The sequence below is a fragment of the Heteronotia binoei genome, chromosome 5 (assembly GCF_032191835.1).
Source record: "Heteronotia binoei isolate CCM8104 ecotype False Entrance Well chromosome 5, APGP_CSIRO_Hbin_v1, whole genome shotgun sequence".
Taxonomy (NCBI): Eukaryota; Metazoa; Chordata; class Lepidosauria; order Squamata; family Gekkonidae; genus Heteronotia; species Heteronotia binoei.
In genome coordinates, this window is record NC_083227.1 from 86,593,778 (window position 1) to 86,610,614 (window position 16,837).

The 16,837-nt window shown below is 42.8% G+C and overlaps 1 protein-coding gene across 11 annotated transcripts in view; it reads left to right on the top strand.

The window, feature by feature from the left end:
* Positions 1 to 16,837, top strand: part of ERC2 (ELKS/RAB6-interacting/CAST family member 2) — a 1,199,719-nt gene that overhangs the window by 266,285 nt on the left and 916,597 nt on the right. For all 11 annotated transcript variants that reach the window (XM_060239766.1, XM_060239767.1, XM_060239773.1 and 8 more), the window contains one exon: positions 6,964 to 7,038. In XM_060239766.1, coding sequence (XP_060095749.1) covers positions 6,964 to 7,038 — 75 coding nt within the window. The remainder of the gene's footprint in view (positions 1 to 6,963; positions 7,039 to 16,837) is intronic.

A 16,837-nucleotide genomic window follows, 5' to 3' on the forward strand; every position in this document is an offset into this window, starting at 1 on the left:
TGTGGTGGATTGAGCCATTGTGGAGGTCTGCTGTTGTCTGAGAACGGGAGTGAGGACGAGCTCGAAAAGACTTTGAACAGCAGTGCTGAGAGGACGTCAGCGTGGCTCATATTTCAACAGCTCAGCTTGTCGAGAAGGTCACCTCCACTAACTATAGTGTGTGGCCTCTTTGCATGGAGCATTTCTTCATGCGAGAGGGTCTGTGGTCGATGGTCGAAGCATCTCCAGCCCAGCTCGGTGAGGAGGACACGGTAAAGGATGAGAAGGCACTGGCTAACATCGTCCTGAGTGTGGGTGATGACCAGCTGATCCATTTGTCGGGTAAGAACATGGCCAAAACTGCCTGGGACAGTTTAAAAGCAGTTTATGTGCAAAGTACTGCCGGCTCCCTGATTGCTATTACTCGTCGGCTGTACAGGACAGTAAAGAAGCCAGGGGAGTCTGTAAGGGCACACTTAAATGCCCTGGCGGACAGTTGTCAACAAGACAGTGTCAGCTGAATTTAACATGTTTGTTACGTTGGTTGAGACAGCTGAAGCAAGCAAACGGACCTTGGCATACGTGACTGGTCAACTTCTAGAGAAGGAGAAGCGGTTGTAGGAGTCAAGTTACACTCCAGTTTGGCAGAGATCCAGACTGGGGGAGAAATCGAAAGGAAACACCAGCAGTTTGCTGGACGACACCAGGAATTGGCTCGGAGAGGTGTCGGAGGTTGCCCTAAAGGTGTGGAAATGTTTTTGTTGTGGCTCGACAACACAACTTAAACATGCTTGTCCAGAGTGGAAGAACAGGCGGAGGCAAGGAGGACAGTCTACAGGTTCCAAAGATTGCTCCAAGGCTTCGCTGGTTGTGACTAAAACTACTGCTGCTCCAGGAGTGTGGATTTTAGACTCGGGGGCATCGCAGAACTTCTGCAAAGATGAACATTTGCTTCAAGATAAAAATCCTTCTAATCATCAGCATGTCAGTTTGGCTGATGGACGTAACTCTGAGGTATTATGTCAGGGGCGTGTAAATTTTCCAGCATTGCAGCACACTTTCTCTGAACTGCTGTGTGTTCCATCATTAGAGAACAATTTACTAAGTGTGCCTGTCCTAGATAAGGCTGGATTTACGGTTATGTTTGCTGAGAAGACTTGTAAAGTAATAAAAGGAGGGCAAGTGCTGGGAGTTGGGAGACTACAAAATAATGTTTGTGCTCTTGGGAACACAGCAGAAACAGTTAAAGCTGTAATGAATGCTAACCCACATGATAACTGTGTACATTTAATGCACCGGAGATTGGGGCATGCTAGTTTTCATACTATCAATAAAACACTCTCTATTGTGGGGAAGGAAGGTATAAAAGATTGTAGTAAATACCTTGACTGTGAGATATGTAAAAGTACTAAATCTCAAGCATTCCCTGTAGCTCGCAAGAGAAATAGAGTGTCGGCAAGGCCACTAGCCTTAATACATGCAGACCTGATAGATCCATTTCCTAAAAGCCACTCCAGTAACAGATATGCATTAATTCTAACTGATGACTACTCCAGGTTTTCCTGGATGTATTAAAACAGAAATCTGATGTATTTACTACTGTAAAATATTGGTACAAGAAGGTACAAAAACAATTGGATAATCTGTGCTATCCAAACAGATATGAGAAGAGAGTTTATGTCTTCAGCATTTAAAAAGTGGATGCACATCCAGGGAATAGCTCAGAGTGGCGAATGTAGCAACACCTCAGGAGAATGGGGTTGCTGAATGCAAAGGTGGAGTGTTGCAGACAATGATGCATTCTATGCTAAAAAATGCAGGGTTGCCTATCAGTTTCTGGGCAGAAGCTTTAAAAGCTGCTTGCTATGTAAAAAATAGACTCTGGGCAAAACCCATTGATAACATCCCATACAAGATGTTATATAACCAAAATCCTAATCTAGATCATCTCAGAGTGTTTGGTACCAAGGCATGGGTAAACATTCCAGTAAACTAGAGGAGAAAGGGAAGTGAAAGATCTAAAAAACTTTTGTATCTGGGTTATCAAACAGGCATGAAAGCCTACCGGTTTGCTAACAATCACCAAAACATTAGCTTTAGCAGATCAGCTAATTTTTGTGAACACCAAGGGTGGCAAAGAATCCATGCTAATGGTTTGTCTGAGCAGGTAGCACTATCCATAACAGTTGAAGAACAAATCCCTACTATAAAATAAGAAATAAGTTCTCCTTCACCTAGTGTCTCTGAGGGTGAACAAAGTGCAGTAGTACCTAGGTCAACCAGAAGCACTAAAGGTGAACCACCTAAGAGATATGGATTTGAAAATACCTCAGTAAATCATGTTTATGTTAAGGAGCCACAAAGCTATCAAGAGGTATTAGCTATGACAGAACCGGAAAGAGTTGCTTGGCAGCAGGCCATGCAGAGGGAATGTAACTTGTTAATTGAAAATAATGTGTTTTCTTTAACTTGTCTGCCAGTTGAGAAAAAGGCTATTGGGTGCCGGTGGCTGTACAAAGTGAAAACACTACCAGATGGTAAAATTCAGAGAAAAGCAAGATTGGTTGCTAGAGGTTTATCTCAAATAGAAGGAGAAGACTATGATCAAGTGTTCGCTCCAACTGTGAGAGCAGATACTTTGAAAACAGCATTATGTAAAGCAGGGCAAGACAAGATGCAGATACATCACTTTGATTTTACCACTGCATACTTGAATGCACCTCTAGAGAAGGAACTATATATGGAACAGATACCAGGTTTTGAAAGTTCAAACAAAACCTTGTTTTTGAAACTGAATAAAGCATTATATGGCTTAAAACAAAGTGCCAGGGAATGGAACCAGTGCTTGAGTAAAGCATTAATTGATCTTGGATTTGAACAGCGTATAGCAGATCCCTGTATGTTCTACAAAACAATTGAACAAACAAAACGTTACCTATTAGTCTTTGTTGATGATATTTGTTTCTTGTTCCATACTGAAACACAATTACAATGGTTTATAGAGGCAACTCAAAATCTGTTTAAAATGAAACATTTGGGGAACATAAGCCACTATTTGGGAATAGACATAAGTAGAGACTCACAAGGCTGGTTTAGTCTAAATCAAAAGGAGAAAATATATAACCTACTTGAAAAATATAACATGCAATATGCACATTGTCTAGACTCACCAGTGACTACAGATTATAAGAATGACCCTGATGAAAGAGTATTTGAAAACAGGGCCATGTATCAATCTCTAGTAGGGTCATTACTGTATATTGCCTTTTGGTCTAGACCTGATATATGTTTTGCTGTACACATGTTGTGTCAGAAGAGCTCAAATCCTTATGCTAAGGACTGGGTTGCAGCAAAAAGGGTACTCAGATATCTTAAGGGTACCACTAACTACACATTGGTGTTAAAAGCAAATGAGGCACAACAAATCACTGCCTACAGCGACTCAAGCTGGGGTGATAGGCAGGATGGTAGATCCACAACAGAGTATGTTGTGTACACAAATGGTGCATTGATATTATGGAAACCTTTAAAACAAACATATGTGGCTACTAGTAAATGTGAAGCTGAATATGCTGCAATTAATGACTGTGTGATACAAATTGAATGGCTGTATCAATTATTGATTGACTTGAAATTCAGTGTAAACTGCCAGTACGTTTATTCTGTGATAACACTGTAGCTCTGCATCTAGCAGATGCACAAGGGATAAAACGAAGAAGTAGACATATCAATATACAGTAACAAAATGTGAAAGATATTGTAAACAGAAAGTTAATAATATTACAAGATTGTACATCAGTAATGAATGTGGCAGATATGTATACCAAAAGTCTAAATGTGGAGAACTATACAAATTTGAGATCCAAACTAGTTCTCACTGCCTATGCCTTAGGGGGAGTGTCAGCATATAAAAATGCTCAGTAAGGCATGAGGCAAGTGACTAGCATGGGAGCATGCTGATCTGATAGTCAGTGTCAAAACAGATAACATCAGTGTTCCAGCAAGGCTCAACCAAGTGAAACTAATTCTAACCAGAATAGGGTAATGAGTGCAGAAACTGTGCGGCCGGTGCAAAATGACTCAGCAATTATAGCCCATTGGTACAAAGACTATGTAAATTGTATATAAGCAATGCTGTGCTTTACAGTATTTTCCTTCTACTCTATATGGTTGTTTGGCGGAGCATTTTGCTGGATGAATGTATATATTGTAAATAAACCTGTATATAGTTAAGCACACAGAGTGTCATTATACTGTTGCTTACTATATTGACTCACCTAAGAGGACCAGTGGTGCCAGGACTAGCGTATAACTACATAAATAACGACAGCCTTTATATTGGAATTACATCTGGAGATTAACTGAAGATTACACGGCCATCAAGAATATAGCATGAATATAGCACTAATATTATTGTACTGGCTGTTTTGAATAGTTTTACTGTTGTAACTGTAATTGTGGTTTTATCTGGTTTCAATGTATGTAATGTATGTAATTTTGCCTACTGGCCTTGTTTGCCGCCCTGAGCCTGCTCCGGCAGGGAGGGCGGGATATAAGTAGAAATAAATAAATAAGTAAATAAACAACAGATGCGGAGGAAGAAACCTAAGAGCACAGCTTGCATTCTTTATTACTGGAAGGGAACAAGAGTCCAGTAACCCCTTATCAACTAACAAAATTTATCCACTGGTTTTTGAATGTTGTGGTTTCTCATATCAGTAGAAAGTGTAAAAGTCCACTAGTACCTTAAAGATTAACAACATTTTTGGTAGAGCATTTGGTAGAGCATTTGTGAGTCACTGCTCACGTGTTCAGGCTTATTTCCATTTATTCTTTGCATCCTCCTGGACTGAATCCTCCAGTCCTAAACTGAGACCTAGGTTTTCTGTCTCATTACCAATGCTGATATCTTTACACCTACTCCTCCTCTGCATATCACACCTAATCCAATCATGCCTGCTATTGCCATTCAGCATCTGAAATAATCTTTATAAAGTTTATATCTCCAGTACTTTGTGTTACATTTTATGGCACACATGTCACTGCCCAACAAAGCAACATTTATGGCAGGTCTGGCCATTGTGACAAATGAGTTTGACACCCTGGTATTATGGGGTACAGAAAGATATTGAGATAACTGTTGAATCTGAATGTGGGATCTTTAAGTCCTTTAATTAAAGAGAAGAGAGGGATAGAAATTTTTAATGTATGATAAACTGATTGAATGGAGAAATAAAAAAATGAAAGACATCCTTGGAAAATTATTCTATTTTCATAATTTTCTCTTTGTCATTTACAGAAGTAAATTTACAGAACCATAATAGATTAGTCATTTCTGGCAGATGGTGGGGAATAGATAAAAAACTCTGTAGTTCAGTTTGTTATTCTGAAGAGAATCAATAATTTAATGGGGACCCTATCAGTATTAAGTCAGTCAGTATTAACTCATAAACATGAGAGATTTGGGTACAGTGGTCTTGCCAAACGACCGATTGATACATTGAGACCCAAAGGTGAATTTTATATATTTAACAACCAGTTATTTGCGTAGTCCAAGACTATCAGTTCATCAGATTATTTGAAATAAAGATATATTATGTATTTAATGGTTAAAATAATATATGTTTTTCAAACCTAGTACATAAAAATCTAGTACATTTTGATTGAGTCATAAGATCACAGAATGGACTAGAGAATGGAATGGGTGGGAGAATTCACTGTTATTTTGGTTGTTACTCTGGCCATTCAGTATTGGCACTGAACAGGCAATGGATGTAGGAACCAGAAGGCAATTATTATGAATAAAGTAAGGGGGGAAAGTAGTAGTCTAATCTGTTGTTGTTAACCATTCAGTCATGCCCAACTCATAGTGATTCTATGGGCCAGCTCTCTCCACATTTTCTGGTCTTGTACTGTTTGAGTTGTTTCATGCTCAGGCTGGTGTCAATTTTTATGGTGTCTAGCCACCCTGTGCTTTGGCGACCCAGTTTCCTTTTTGTGCTAACCAATCCAAGCATAATTGCTTTTTCTAGTGAGTTCTTCCACACGACAGCCAAAGTAAGTCTAATCTGAAAGCATCTAAATTATTCTTTAACTCGAATGAGCTATTTATTGTACATGCAGTTCACTGAAAAGTTCTCTTGTAAATAACATTGTGTGAATGGGTACTGCTCTTGAGCAATTGATATCCATTTAAATGAAGCTTGAACATGAGAAATTCCTGATGGATTGTTCCCAAAAAACCATTTCCCTAGATATTCACTTTTGTACATGGATATCATTTTGTGTAATTTTACTATCTATAGATAAATACCCTGATCCTCACAAATGTTAATTTGGGATTAAGTCTCCCTGAATTTTCTGGGACTAATTTCTGAGCAAACATGTTTAGAGATTGTAGTGTACGTTCCAAAACCAGCATATTAGAAAGAAAAGAAAAGAGCCAACATAAAAAGGTACTTTAAACAGTTCTGCATCAACTCACTATATAATTACTATTCTGTAAATGTCAGATTTGAATGTAATGTCTCTAAATTGCTTGTTCCAAATATCAGTGGAAAAACTCTATGCAGAGAAGTTCAGCTGTAGATTTTAAATGACATTTGTTTTCCCCCACCCCACCATTTTGAATTGGCAATATAATGTACTGTAATTGAATGACTTATTATCCGATGCCTGGGAGAGGCAGCAGTGTTGTAATCTCTTAGTCCAAATACAACACGCTGTCTTTGTCACAGTTGACGTTAATTATTGATAAAGGTTTCAGAAATAGCACATGTGCTGGCAGCATTGACTGTAATGTAAGATACGAGTCTGTAGTGATGCTGGGGGATTTATAGGCAAAGATGCACCTGTAGCATTTGAGCTTGTGCATGTCTGAACATTAAACTTTGGAGTTTGCTGTGAGGTGTAATATATCTGTACAACTGACAGAGTAATGGAAAGATGAGTCGTCAAGCTTACTTCTATCGTGTCCCTCCACAGGAACTGCACAGAAGAACCCAACTTCAGCCTGAACCAGCTAAAACGAAAGCTCTTCAGACTGTCATAGAGATGAAGGTATGGATTTTTGAATATTTGCTAATACACTATTTTAGTGTAATTTCTATTAATGCCTCTTGGTTTGATAAAAGTTGTAGCTTTTATTATAGAAGATATATTGATCTGCACAACATGAACATATAACTTCAAACACCCATGCTTTGTTCTTAAATGGATGTAAATCTGTTAATGCCTGGTACATTTCTTAGTTTGATTCTAAGCAAAGTCCATATGTTAAAATTTAATAATAATTGTTTATCTGAAGGAGATAATGTTTTGTGCTACAGTTCACTACGATGGAATTATTCCCTCCCTTCTCCCCTTGCAAATATTACATTTTCTCAACCAACTAACTTCATGAGACATTTGTAGCACTGAATCTGGCAAACTAATTTTGCAGATTTTAGAAGCAGAAAAGGAAGATGGGTTTATAAACTGCTTAAAAAGCATACTTAGTTGTTTCACACTGTATCAAAGCAAACTACTCATTCGCCATTCTGCATTATCTGCTGCAATCATTCTCTGCACCTGTTGCTGTCATTCCTCATCTAGAAAAACATTTCTGTAGACATTTGTTCAGATCGCACCAGGGAATGTTGCTCTCTTTTCTAGATCATGTACACCAAATAATGTAGGCAATAACCCTAAAGAGATATGCTTGGGAATTGTCTCATTTATTCACTGGGGCTACTCCCTGGAAAGGACAATAGCCTTAATGCTGAAAGAAGTATACTCCTTATTAGTTGAAAAAAACTGGATTAAAAATGCTTGAAAGTCAGAAACTTTTCGATCTCTTCACATGAATCCTCACGTTTGGCCTGTACAATTTAAATGTATCTGTTTTTCTGACAGTTGTTACATGATAGATAGAATATTGTTAACTACTGTTGTTAACTACTATTATACTAGTCCTTAATTTAGCCACTTGTGAGGTAAACCACTATTATTCCTCTTGTTTGTTTGTTTATTTGCTGCCTTTCTACTGTCTAGAACTCAAGGCAGCTTACCAATATAAACAGAACAAAACATATAAAATATATAAATAACCACTAATTACAACCACTAATTTTACAGATAGGAAATTATGATGAGAGAAATGTTCACTTTTAAACTCAACCATTCAAACATGCCATCTCTCACTATTTGTGTTGGCGCTGAGGGTGAAGCACAGTGATGTAAAATGCTAGTTTGCTTGTGTTTTTTTGGCGCCATTGTGCAGTGAGCGCCAATGTTTAACAAAGACCATCAGGTTATGACCTGCAAAATTTCCCTTTCTGGACAGTGAATGGCACTGGAATTATCACATAATCCCTTCAAACTATTTAACGGCATGTGGTTCTCCATGCACTGACAGATAAACAATTGAGACTATGTAAATGCATGGGGGAAAGGGTTAGCGTTCTCCTATGCCATGGACCCAACCCAAATGTGAGCCCCCTGTGATGGCTACTTACAGTTATAAGCAAGTGCGGGAGATCCATTTAGATCTCTTTGCATCTAGTCTCCAGGCTGTTTCTCAGGGCACTTTTAACTTTGCATGGATTTACATGAATGGCTGTCTATCATGTGGCAATGAATCTTTTACAAACTATGAATTCTGATGTCCTTAAAAACCATAAATGGAAGCTATGAGGGTCAAGGCTGCAGCACATCAAGAGAAGAGAGGATTGTTTGGATCCTTTCCAGTCTGGTTTCAGGCCTGGTTGTGGGAGTGAAACACTCTTGGTCACCCTGGAAGCCAATCTGCACTGGCAGATGAACAGAGTGCAACTCTGTTGATTCTCCTGGATCTTTCAGCAGCTTTTGATACCATTAATCATGGTATTCTTTTGGACTGACTTTCTGGGCTGAGACTGAGTGGTACTGGTTCTAGTGGTTCTGATCCTACCTGCAGTGGAAGTCCAGAAGGTGATGCTGAGGGACTGTTGTTCAATCTGTTGGCCTTTGGCCTGTGGGATCTATTTTGTCCCCTGTTCCTTTAAACAGTACAAGAAATTGCTGGGTGAGGTTATCTGAAGACATGGGCTGGGTTTTCACCTATAGGTGTGTGACACTCAGCTCTATCTTGCACTTCTGGCTGATCCTAGGGAGGACGTAGAAACCCTGAACAATTTTTTGAGTGGATGCAGGCTAATAACCTGAAACTTGATCCTGACAAGATGACAGTGTTACTGGTGAGTGAATGGTCCACCTGGGATTTAAACTTGATTGGGTTGCACTCCCCTTGAAGGAACAAGTCCAAAGTTTGGAGTGCTCTTGGACCCAGGCCTATGGCTGGATAAGCAGGTGATAGCTCAACCACCAGCGTCTATGGGGTAGTCAGCTTCGGTTTTTCTTGGACAGAAAAGATCTGGTCACTATGGTGTATGCCTTGGTTACATCTAGATTAGATTACTGCAATGCATTGTGTGGGACACTCCTTGAAAACCATTCAGAATTAGTGAATCCATGATGTTGATCAGAGGGGGTCATATCACTTCAGTCTTGGCTCATTTATACTGACTTCCAGTTTGTTTCTGGGCTCCATTCAAGATGCTCACATTGACCTTTAAAGCCCAGTACAGCTTACTTCAGTGTTAAAATGTATGGGAAACCCACTCACATATCCCCTACTATCATCTCTAGTTTGGCTGTTAAGCTCTGACTCTTTAAAGCAGTCCTGCTTATTCTCTTCCTTAAGCGTTCCTCCTCTGAACTGCTGGTCTCATAGCATCCCTGTCTCTGTCCTGGATTATTTTTTCATCTGGCTCTTGAGTTCTCAAATTGCCTGCCATAAAGGATACAACTTTTGTATTCCTTAAAACCGGAAAAGGGTAAAAATCGGATCTACACGGATCTTCATGAATTCATATGATTTTTGCATTGAAATGAAATCAAACCACTATGATTCGATAGATCCTGACTTAGACTATAGGCAGGACCACAAAAATCATGCTTCCACGGATTAGTGGCGCTTCATCAGTGCAAAAACAGGGTTCCAAAGCACAGATCCTCATGAATTCATATGATTTTTACAGAGAAATGAAATCAAACCACCATCATGCTGCAGATCCTGTATTAGACTCTATGCAGCACCAGAAAAATCATGCCTCCACGAATCTGTGGCACCACAGCAGTGGAAAAACATGCTTCCAAATCACGGATCCTCATGGATCCTCATGATTTTTGCTTCGGATCCCCCCAAACTCACCATCAGTTCTTATATCCATGGGCAGAGTTTGCACCACAGATACCATGGATTCATGGCTGCGTGGCAGCACCATGGACCAAAACCTTGGTTTTGAACCATGGATCCTCATGATTTTTACCTTGGATCCCCCCCCCCCCACCTCACCATCCAATCGCATATCATGTCCATGGGCAGAGCTTCCACCACAAAAATCATGGATCCACGGCTTTGTGGCAGCACCATGGACCAAAAACTTGGTTTTGGACCACAGATCCTCATGGATTCCCATGATTTTTGCCTTGGATCCCCCCAACCTCACCATCCAATCACATATTGCGTCCATAGGCAGAGCTTGCAATACAGAATTCATGGATTCATGGCTTCCTGGCAGCACCATGGATCAAAAACTTGGTATTGGACCACTGATCCTCATGGATTCCCATTACTTTTGCTTTTGGCCACCACAAGAACACCATCCAATCACATATCATGTCCATGGGCAGAGTTTCCATCACAGAAATCGTGGGTCCACGGCTTTATGGCAGCACCATGGACCAAAAACTTGGTTTTGGACCACGGATTCTCATGGATCTCATGATTTTTGCTTTGAATCCCCCCCAAGAGGCTAGATGGCCAGCTGACAGCGATGAAGATCCTGTGAATTTAGGGGGAGGTATTTGTGAATTTCTTGCATTGTGCAGGGGGTTGGATTAGCTGATCCTGGAGGTCCCCTCCAACTCTATGATACTATATGAAGAACAGCATGCATATTGATAACATCATGTAAAGTGCCAGCTCTGGACTGGGGATTCCAGTTATCCAGGGCAGAAGGAGGTATAGCGGTGGGAGAAGGTCTTGGCATGGAAGGAAACAGAGATATGGACATGCTCGGTCCCCTTCCACGCCGATGCTATGCAATGCCAGGTCTATCAATAAGAAGACCAAGACTCTATAAAACTACCTTGTAGCTCAGTAAGTAGTCCTGGTTTGTGTGACCAAGACCTGGGTTCGGGAAGAAGGAACAGTCGCCCTGAAAGAGCTTGCCCCACCAGGTTTTTCAGTCTTGCATCAGTCTTGAACACAGGGGGCAGGTGGCTTTGCTCATCCATGAGGTTTTTTCCTTCCAGCCACTCCCCATCCCCAAAATCACTGGAATTGAATGTTCTGGCCTGGTGTGGGAGTCAGAGGTGATTCTGGCCATCTGTGTGGTGTACCAATTGCCTAGCTCACCAGCGGATGGCCTTCTGGGCCTGCTGGAGATGGTGGTCGGGTGGGCCTTGGAGTTCCCACAGCTATTGATCTTGGGAGACTTCAATGTCCATGCGGACAAGCCTGCCACTTCTGTTCAGGCTACGGAACTAATGTCTTCCACGGCAGCACTGGGACTCAAAAAAAACATCTTGGGCCACACACATCAGGCATGCCACACATTGGATTTGATCTTTAGTATGGTGTTGAATGTGGACCTAGCCTCAAAGGAAGATGTGCCATGGTCGGACTATTTGGTTTTGAAGGCCTGGCTGGACATTTCCGCTCTTCCCTGTCTGGGTGACGAGCTAGTTTTTGCTTGCCTGCAGAGACTTATGGACCCTATTTGGTTCCAGAACACTCTGCAGGATCCACAGCCCTCCTGCACCTCCTTAAATAAGCTGGTAGGGGACTGGAATTCCCATCTCACTGAAGCCATCAAAGAGATTGCACCTCGATGTTTTCTGTGCTCCTGTGCAAAATCATCCTCCTGGTATACAGAAGAAATCCAGGGGATGAAACAGGAGCACTGACAACTAGAGCGAGTTTGACAGCGTACTTGTGATGAGATGGTTTGAACAACTCATAGGATGTTGGTGAAGTCCTATTAGATGGCAGTTAAGACTGCGAAGAGGGAGCTCTACTAAGCCTCCATCGCATCCACTCCGCCACTGGCAGTGACATCATTGGGCTGGGGGGCGTTGCACTGGGGATGCTCTAGGAGTTGTGGTAAAACTCTATGGTACCATAGAGCAAGTTGAAAGAGTCACAGCCAGAAACCAGAAAGAGTCACACTGGAAACGCTCTAGAATTTGCGGTAAAACCCTATGGTGCTATAGTTTTTGCTGCAACTCCTAGAGCATCCCTAGCGCAATGTTCCCAGCATGCTGACTTCTGGGTGATGTCATCATGCCAGGGGCAGCACATGATGACAGGGCTCTTTGGGTGCAGGGATCCCTCCAGCGACCTGCTTCCTGCGGCCGAGTTGGAACCTTCCAGGCTGGGGGATCCCCTGCTCCCCATGGGAGCTTGGCAGGCCTACTCACACCAAGCTCAAATGTTTAAAATAATTTGGTCACTAAGATCCCTCACAACTAGAGGCTCAAACAGAGGAAATAATTTGCCTATTAGTTCTGAGGTGTTCATGAGCTTTTTCACGGATAAAGTCTTGTTGCTCCGCAATGACCTACCTGCCAGTTTCGATACAGTGAATGAACTGAAGCCCCCTTGGCTGTCTTTGGGTTCAGTTTGTGACTCTTTCAACTTGCTCTCTTCTGCCGATGTTGACAGGGTCCTGGGAGCTGTTAGAACTACCACTTGCTTACTAGACCCATGTCCCTCGTGGCTGGTTAGGACTGGTGATGTGAGGATTCAGGGCCATGAAGGAAATTATCAACCTGTCCCTAGAAACTGGTATGTTTCCAGAGGGCCTAAAGGAAGCAGTGGTCATACCACTCTTAAAGAAGCCATCATTAGATCCTGTGGATCTGGCCAGTTACCGCTCAGTATCAAATCTATCATTTCTGGGAATGGTAATTGAGACAGCAGTAGCTGAGCAGCTCCAGGGCTTCCTGGAGGACACATTGGTGCTAGATCCATTCTAGTTGTGTTTCCACCCTGGCCACAGGACTGAGATTGTTCTGGTTGCTCTAATCAGATGACCTCCGAATGCAGCTGGATCAAGGTGGGTTGGCACTGCTGTTATTATTGGATCTCACAGCAGCGTTTGATACAGCCGACTATGATCTGTTGACTCACCACCTTGATGACATGGGAATACATGGCTTAGCCTTACAATGGCTCTCCTCTTTTCTCCATGGATGAGGACAAAGGGTGGCGCAAGGAGAGAATGTGTCCTCATGACACCCCCTGGATTGTTGGGTTCCTCAAGGGGCACTCCTCTCCCCTTGCCCAGCTGGTATGGAGTTTTGGGCTAGGGTGTCATCACTATGCAGATGACACTTAGCTGTATTTGCTGTTCGGTGACCGATCGGCCTCAATCCCGTCATCCTTGGCTGTGGGTTTGGAGGCTGTGGTGGGCTCACTGAAGCAGAGTAGGTTGAAACTGAACCACTCAAAGATGGAGGTTCTGTGGCTGGGGGAACCGGGGTTGGAGCTGGAGTGTAGCTTGCCTGCTCTTGATGGGGCACCCTCAATACCGGCACCAACAGTCAAGAGTTTGGGAGTGACCTTGGATGCCTCTCTTCCAGTGGAGGCCCAGGTCACACATATTGCTAAAACTGCATTCATCCACCTACGCCAAGTCAGGCAACTAGCTCGCCTCCTGCCTTGTTCAGACCAGCCACAGTAATCCATGCAGTGGTCACCTCCAGGCTAGATTACTGTAATTCACTCTACACTGGCCTCCACTTTAACCTGGAAACTAGGGTAGCCAATCTCCAGGTAGGGGCAGAGGATTCCCCTGTTTAGAGGTCCTTCCCCCACTTCAGGGTCATCAGAAAGCGGGGGGGGGGGTAGTGTCTGCTGGACACTCCATTATTCCCTAAGGAGACCAATTCCCATAGGGTATAATGGAAAATTCATCCATGGCTAACAAGGGCTCTGCGGGGGCTGTGTTTTGGGGTGGAGACATCCAGTATCTCTCTCCAAAATACCCACCAAGTTTCAAAAGAATTAGACTAGGGGGTCCAATTCTATGAGCCTCAAAAGAAGGTGCCCCAATCCTTCACTATTTCTAATGAATGGAGGGCATTTGAAACATGTGCAGTCCCTTTAAATGTGATGGCCAGAACTCCCTTTGGAGTTCAATCATGCTTGTCATACCCTTGGTCCTGGCTCCACTCTTAATGTCTTCTGGCTCCACCCCCAAAGTCTCCAGATATTTCTTGAATTCAGCTTGGCAACCCTAATTAATCCTGTTATAAGACGACCAAGGAAAACCTGTATTCTAGCATCACAAAAGAAAGGGTGAAAGAAGACCGTGAAACACAAGATTGCTTCAGAGATTTTCAGCAGAATGGAAGCTGTGGGCTCTGTGTTGAAAAATCACCATAGGGGCCAACTTTGGATTGGTAACACCATGAAAAGGGAGAATGAGCTTTATCCTTCTCCCTTACCCCTTTTTTGAGCCCAAAGAGCCACAGCCAGCGGAACTCACAGAACTGGGTGGGTTGAGCATTCACTAACATGCTACATGGTGATTCATATTTCTACCAAAGTTCTTTATAAAGTTGGTGTCAAAAATGGTGTTTTTGTGCCATAGTTTGTGGACCCTGCTGTGAAATGTGATTCGATGTTGCGTTTCAGAGGGTCCAATCATGAGTATGAATCTATGAGAGATCTGTACTTTAGATATCTGATTTCGTAACATGGTGGTATGGAGATGATTGAATAAACATCTGTGCCATAAACAGTGGCCAGCGATGCGATAAGCGAGTAGATGTTAAGTTTGTGGTGCTCACACACAAAGTTTCGAAAAGTCATTCTTTGACATTCTGAGGATCCATAAGGATCTATGGTCTGGAACTCTGTTCTCTCTCCATGGGGTTGCCATGAACCCATAACTTCTGTGGTGCAGACTCTACCCATGGACATGATACGTGGTTTGATGTTGATGTTCGGGTGACCCCGAGCAAAAACCATGAGGATCCATGTGGTTCCATGGTGCAGGACCATTTTTTGCTCCATGGTATCACCACAAAACTGTGCATCCACGGTGATGGGATATAAGTTGTGGCCATTGACATGATATATTACTTGAGGGGGAACTTGGGATGAAGAAGAAGAAGAAGAAGAAGAAGATGTTGGATTTATATCCCACCCTCCACTCCGAAGAGTCTCAGAGCGGCTCACAATCTCCTTTACCTTCCTCCCCCACAAAAGACACCCTGTGAGGTGGGTGGGGCTGAGAGGGCTCTCACAGCAGCTGCCCTTTCAAGGACAACCTCTGCCAGGGCTATGGCTGACCCAAGGCCATGCTAGCAGGTGCAAGTGGAGGAGTGGAGAATCAAACCCGGTTCTCCCAGATAAGAGTCCTCACACTTAACCACTACACCAAACTGGCTCTCCAGTTTGGTGATGTGAAGCAAGAACAGAAAAATGTATTAGGATCCATGGTGCAGGACCAGTTTTTGCTCCAAGGTGTCACTAAAAAGCTGTGGATCCATGGTTTTAGGATATAAGTTGTGGCCATTGACATAATATATTACTCCAGGGGGAGCTTGGGATGATCTGAAGCAAAAACAGAAAGATCTATTAAGAACCTTGGTCTGAAACCAGGTTTTTGGTCCCTGGCACTGCCACGAAGCCGTGGATCCATGATTTCTTTGGTGCAAACTCTGACCATGGAGATTATATGTGATTGGATGGTGAGCTTCGGGGGATCCAAAGAAGAAATTATGGGGATCCATGAGGATCCGTGGTTCAAAACCAAGTTTTTGGTCCCTGGCGCTGCCACAAAGCCGTGGATCCACGATTTTTGTAGTGCAAACTCTGCCCATGGACATGATATGTGACTGGATGGTGATCATGGGGGGATCCAAGGCAAAAATCATGTGGATCTATGAGGATCCATGGTCCAAAACCAAGTTTTTGGTCTCTGGCGCTGCCACGAAGCCGTGGACCCATGATTTCTGTGGTGCAAACTCTGCCCATGGACATGATAAGTGATTGGATGAAGGGCTTCGGGGGATCCAAAGCAGAAATCATGGGGATCCATGAGGATCCGTGGTTCAAAAAGCAGGTTTTTGGTCCCTGGGGCTGCCACAAAGCGGTGGATCCATGATTTCTGTGGTGCAAACTCTGCCCATGAACATGATATGTGATTGGATGGTGAGCTTGGGGGGTTTCAAAGCAAAAATCATGTGGATCCAAGAGGATCCGTGGTTCAACACCAAGTTTTTGGTCCCTGGCGCTGCCACGAAGCTGTGGATCCACGATTTACATAAGAGAAGCCATGTTGGATCAGACCAATGGCCCATCCAGTCCAACACTCTGTGTCACACAGTGGCACAAAAATAATATATATATATACACACACACATATATATACACACTGTGCCTAATAGCCACTGATGGACCTCTGTTCCATATTTTTATCTAACCCCCTCTTGAAGCTGTCTATGCTTGTAGCTGCCACCACCTCCTGTAGCAGTGAATTCCACATGTTAATCACCCTTGGGGTGAAGAAGTACTTCCTTTTATCTGTTTTAACCTGACTGCTCAGCAATTTCATCGAATGCCCACGAGGAGAAAAGTACTTCTTTCTCTACTTTCTCCATCCCGTGCATTATCTTGAAAAACCTCTATCATGTCACCCCGCAGTCGACGTTTCTCCAAGCTAAAGAGCCCCAAGCGTTTTAACCTTTCTTCATAGGGAAAGTGTTCCAAACCTTTAATCATTCTAGTTGTCCTTTTCTGGACTTTTTCCGTTTAGCTAGA